We start from the raw sequence: 5,201 nt of genomic DNA, 5'->3' as shown, positions 1-5,201 counted from the left end.
GGGTATGGCAGGCAAAAGAACAGCATGCTGGTAGTGACATGGCATGACTGGGATCTTGCCAGGGGTTTTCCTACATGCGATAAACATGAGTGAGGTGCTCTGTGTTAGGGTTAGGATATTTTTCCAGATAGGTCATGTCGGAGGGGTCACACACTCACGCACAGTGTGATCCTAGCATGAGCATTACATTAGACCCATCTTCTAAAGTAGAATTTTGTGGACTGAAATTGATATCATTAGACTCATCTTCTAAAGCACAAATTTGTGGTTATGTTTTTGTATCACAATTGTTACATAGTAATAGTTTAATTCCTGGTCAAATGTTTGTTCTACTGAAACTTAATACGCCTGGTATTTGAAACATAGGTGGTACTATATATTGTATTGCACATTTGGTACATTTGTGATCTATGGAACTTTAGTGTGTGTACTATACACATGATATTTATTCAAGTATGGCTCTTGGTATTCGTGAAAAAAGTATGGTTCTTCGTAGAGCAAAGTGAAGTACTTTAGTTTACGGTGTGCCCGGGCTTTAACAATTCACTAGCTTTTCTCATGGCTCTCAACAAATTCGTCCGCCCAATAGCTCGAAACCACCACAAACACACCCTAGTAGAAGCTGAAACGGTAGCTTGGCCAAACAAGGCCCAAGTGATTAAGTTCTCACGTGTAATGTCTGTTAAACTATGTACTAGCCATTTTTGGATTTAATTGTCTATTCATCGTGTAAATACCGATCAGTGTCTGTGCTATGGATGTAGGATTCAGATAACAGTATCACTATCTCGAAGTACAAATACTGAGTTGCCGGAACAGAATATCTTTCCTCTTTATGTTCTGTTGGCTACACCTACCAGTAATATTTCGCTTGAAGGGGTAAGTCTGCCTTTTTTTAGTTCCACACATGCAACATTTTTTACCAAATGATCTCTTATCTCATTAATGCATAATTTTCTGCAGCATTCTACGATATATCGATTCAGTCGGGCTTGTTTGCTTACAGCTTTTAGTGAATTTGGTAATAAAGGTCGTACCAAAGCTACATTCATAATTCCAGACATCAAGAATATATCAACCTCTCGAGCTTGCAACCTTGACATTATCCTTATCAGCTATGGTATGATGTGCTTCATATGTGATGTTTATGGGTTTACATTTCTTCACCACCATCACATTTGGTTCTCTTTTTAGTTTCGGAAGGGCAAGTTGGGGAAAATCTTGGTGAAAATAATTGCTCTGTGGACCATGTGGAAGGCTCTGCTCTCCAAAGTAAGTTTGTGGTTGTTATTTTGTGAAAAAAATACTAAACAGTTACTAGAATAAGCGCATGCTTACCGTTGTTTAACACAATATGTTAAAACTTACTCCCTCCATAAACTAATATAAGAGCGTTTAGATCACTAAAGTAGTGATCTAAACACTCTTATATTAGTTTACAGAGGGAGTAGCAAGTAAGACATTTAGATAGCCACACAAAATATGTGCCACACAGCTTGAGCTACCACTAGCTAGTTATTATTGCTTATCATGTGGTGGAAGATACAATTGCGTTCTCAAATGCCCAATTCTTGACAAGAATGAAGACCAGTGATCAAACTATGTTTATCTCCCAGTATGCTAAGCTAGTTCACGCCTAATATTCTTGGCCAAACCAATCCAACCCTTGCAACCACCTATCTCACAGCTAATAGCAACTTACCAGACCATCTCTTGCATGGAAGATTAGTATTAAAGTCATTGGAAATAAAAATAGTTAACAAACATTCCTTTAATCCATGGATAACTACTTAACAAAGTTTAGGTGAGCAAGATCTAGCTATGTTTACCGACTTTAATGTGGTTAGGAGAATCAAATGAAAAGTATCTTTAAACATTGCATTATCGGTTTTTGACAAGGGGCTACTAGGCCATGTATGCCATTAGTTTAGATTATTTTATCTCCTTTTGGGGTATAGTTATTGTCAGTCACCCATACTGGCTAGTATTTGCACATGTGCATTCTGAAATAAAGTGTAAAGAACACATTGAATCTCAGAAACCACTTATAATTTGTAGTGTTGTTGAGTGCAGTTATTTACTATCATCTTGTGATGCATTTTGTCAGAGCTTGAAGCGAAATGTTTCTGGGGTAAAATACCAATTGATCTACTTGGTTCGTCTTCGGAGAACCGTGTAACTTTAAATTTGGGACATACAGTGGAGTTGGCTTCTATAGTTAGTATGAGCCCAAGTTTCTTAGAGGTATGCCAATTCAACTTGCTCATGGTTTTAAGCTTTAATGTTCCTATTGTATGCACTGCAAATTTTCTGTAGTATTTAACCATAGGATGGACGAAGCAAAATCCTTTTGCAGCACCTGAAGCATGCTTCAACTAAATAAATTACCTTAGCCACCTGTACGTTAAATTTTGACAATCTACCCCATGTACCTTCTGCTATCTAGAAGGCTGTAGTGCTTGCAATTAATTAGCACATCCCATTCCAGAAGTTTAGATGGAAAATCGTCAAATTAACAGTGCAATTTGCATCAAGATAACTGAACATATTATAATATCAACATTAATAGTAAAGGTTGAAATTGTAGTTTATCGATATTCCAGTGATTCTGCAAATGTGTTTCATTCAGTTCATCCGCTATCTTTTTTGTTTTTAATAGAAAATTGTTAAATCAAGAGAGAGAATATGCAGTGTACTGGCAACTACTTGCCAATCTTAGGGGTTGTTTGGTTCCCAGTCACAACTTGCCACGCTTAACCATAGGCAAGCCACAATTTTTTGAGGTACATACTTGTTTTTTGCCACACATAATTACCTATATGGCCTATATGTCATAGACACAATCTTTTGCACAACTTGCCATGCTTAACCATAGGCAAGCCACAGTTTTTTTAGGTACATACTCTTTTTTTGCCACTCGCTTAACTACTATATGGCCCATGTGTCATAGACACAATCTTTTGCACAACTTGCCACGCTTAACCGTAGGCAAGCCACAGTTTTTTGAGGTACATACTCAGTTTTTACCACACTTAACTACCTATATGGCCCATGTGTCATAGACACAATCTTTTGCCAAACTTGTGGCTTTAATTTTTCCAGCCACTCTTTTGCGGTAAGCCACACATTGCTTAAACAAAGTTAGCCTTGAACCAAAGATGCCCGTACTTGACTCTATATGTTGATCTACTTGCCTTTCCTTTTGTTATATATGTAGTCAAAATTTATGGAGCAGGACAGTTGCTTGACATTTTGCTCTCATAAGGTTGATGCTACAGTAAGTTTATCCCTGTTACTTTATTTTTATCTAATAATTGTTTCCGCATTTAAGTGGTAAGTATTTTCTATATAGGATGGCAGCACCTTACTGCAGTATGTTCTGTTATTTACTTTCGTAGCTTCTTTGATATTTGTATTATTGTTGCAGGGTTCATATCAACTCCAAGTAGGCATATCTGCTCAAGAAGCTGGTGCAAAAGACATGTTTGAATCTCCATATAGTAGTTACTCATACAGTGGTGTCCCAGCTTCATCATTACCACATATCGTAAGGTAACACTACTACATGTAATTGCATATCTATAGCTCTATTTATTGTAATAGAGTCGTGAGTAATTGCATTCGCTTGCTTGGAAAGCTTAGTTCGAAGATATCTATTTTGAGTTTTTGACAGGGTTTAGTAGATGGCCACTGTTTTGCAGTCAGCGCAGCTGAGCTTGCTGCTTGCTGAGAACATTTTATGTGTGTGTGGATGGCATGTACCAAATGTGGCAACACCAACATTGACAGGCTGTTAAATGTTCTGTTTCATATTGAGGGTGAAAACTGGACATCTGTGACAGTTGAGCGGGCTAATTGTTAGGTGTTGTTTTAGAATGCATGGAGTCTATCTTTTAAATTGGGTGCTAATATACACAAATATATACTGATTTGTCATGGTCAAACAATAATTCTAGATTTTCCATAGAAAATACCTTCAGATCAATTATATTACTTTTAGTGGCTTTCCTGAGATATAGTCGAAGAAAGTGATGGCATTGGTCATAGGGACATAATGCAAAATGAAATGAACACATTGCAAACACAAAGAAGTTCTCAGCGCCACACAATAGATAGCGCAGTGGGGGCGATTGGCAGGTGAGCCGCAAAGGTGGCAAATATTGAGAGGGAAGTGGGCATGTGTGCGTGGGGAGAAGAGGGGGGAAATATGTCACCTTGCCCATAGAGCATTGTTGAGAGAAGAGCACGCAGAGTGAGTGAGTGCACACAAGAGAAATCAGAGGAGGGATTAGGATTTCACTTACATTTAAAGTAGGAGGAAAATAAATAAGATGGGAGGTTTATTAAGAGGATTATTGTGCAATTAAAGCCGAATCCGAGAAAGTCCAACTAAGATTCTGAATCATTAGGTGAAAGTTGGATGGATGGTTCAAATTGTGTGGATTCCACAAACATGTATTGGTACCTTCTATATAGATTTAGATGCCTCAAAGGGCGGGTAATGGAATGGAGTCAGTATATCAAATTTCTGTTAGTGCCTAGTGGTGAGGTTTTGGCTACCGGTTCAGGTTTGTTGTGCTCTTGTGTGACCTTAGCCTAACCGAAGCACCTGTTATCTGGCCAGGTCTTAGTGTGACACTTTGCTTTTACTTTCATCTCTACAAATGCATTTGCGTTTCAATATGACCAATTGAGCAGATATATATTTTTTGTTTTCCACACAGGTTGAGAGCTGGTAATGTGCTTTTCAACTTCAAGTACTACAACAATACTATGCAAAAGACTGAAGGTTATCCCTTACACACACATTTGGGTTCATGTATTTTTTAGTTCCACACTTCCACTCACACTTGTTTGTATCATGTGTTTGACATTTTTTCTAGGTGTTCCACATTTTCTCCTTATACCTGACTGTGAAAAGTAATGAACTAGATATGTTAGATATCTGAATAAATGATTCACCAGCATTGAACTATTAAAAGATATTCTGCTAAGACCCTTTCATGGTACACATGTTGGAATAATAGCTATTTTTGTTTGATGGTGGTAATCTTATTACTTTGTCACACTAATTGTGGTGCCATAGCTAGTAACCTAGTGGAGAACTTTCCGCTGTTACGCTTTAGGTTAGCATATGATCCTGGAACTAAAGCTGGCGAGCTAAGTTCGGTAATGGTAAGTATAATGGTTTTAATGTACTG

The 5,201-nt window shown here is 37.8% G+C and overlaps 1 protein-coding gene across 1 annotated transcript; it reads left to right on the top strand.

Annotated features, from left to right (window-relative positions):
• Positions 1-744: 744 nt before the first annotated feature.
• LOC123172681 (polycomb group protein EMF2B) lies at positions 745-4,844 on the top strand (the record flags this gene model as incomplete). Its single annotated transcript, XM_044589626.1, has 7 exons — positions 745-879; positions 964-1,120; positions 1,195-1,272; positions 2,108-2,244; positions 3,218-3,277; positions 3,428-3,552; positions 4,725-4,844. Coding segments are annotated over 7 exons (798 nt in total), but the record flags the coding sequence as incomplete, so codon positions are not given.
• Between the last annotated feature and the right edge of the window lie 357 nt (positions 4,845-5,201).

This window comes from Triticum aestivum, unplaced genomic scaffold (assembly GCF_018294505.1).
Source record: "Triticum aestivum cultivar Chinese Spring unplaced genomic scaffold, IWGSC CS RefSeq v2.1 scaffold217718, whole genome shotgun sequence".
Lineage (NCBI taxonomy): Eukaryota > Viridiplantae > Streptophyta > Magnoliopsida > Poales > Poaceae > Triticum > Triticum aestivum.
This window is presented reverse-complemented; position numbering and strand designations above follow the sequence as displayed.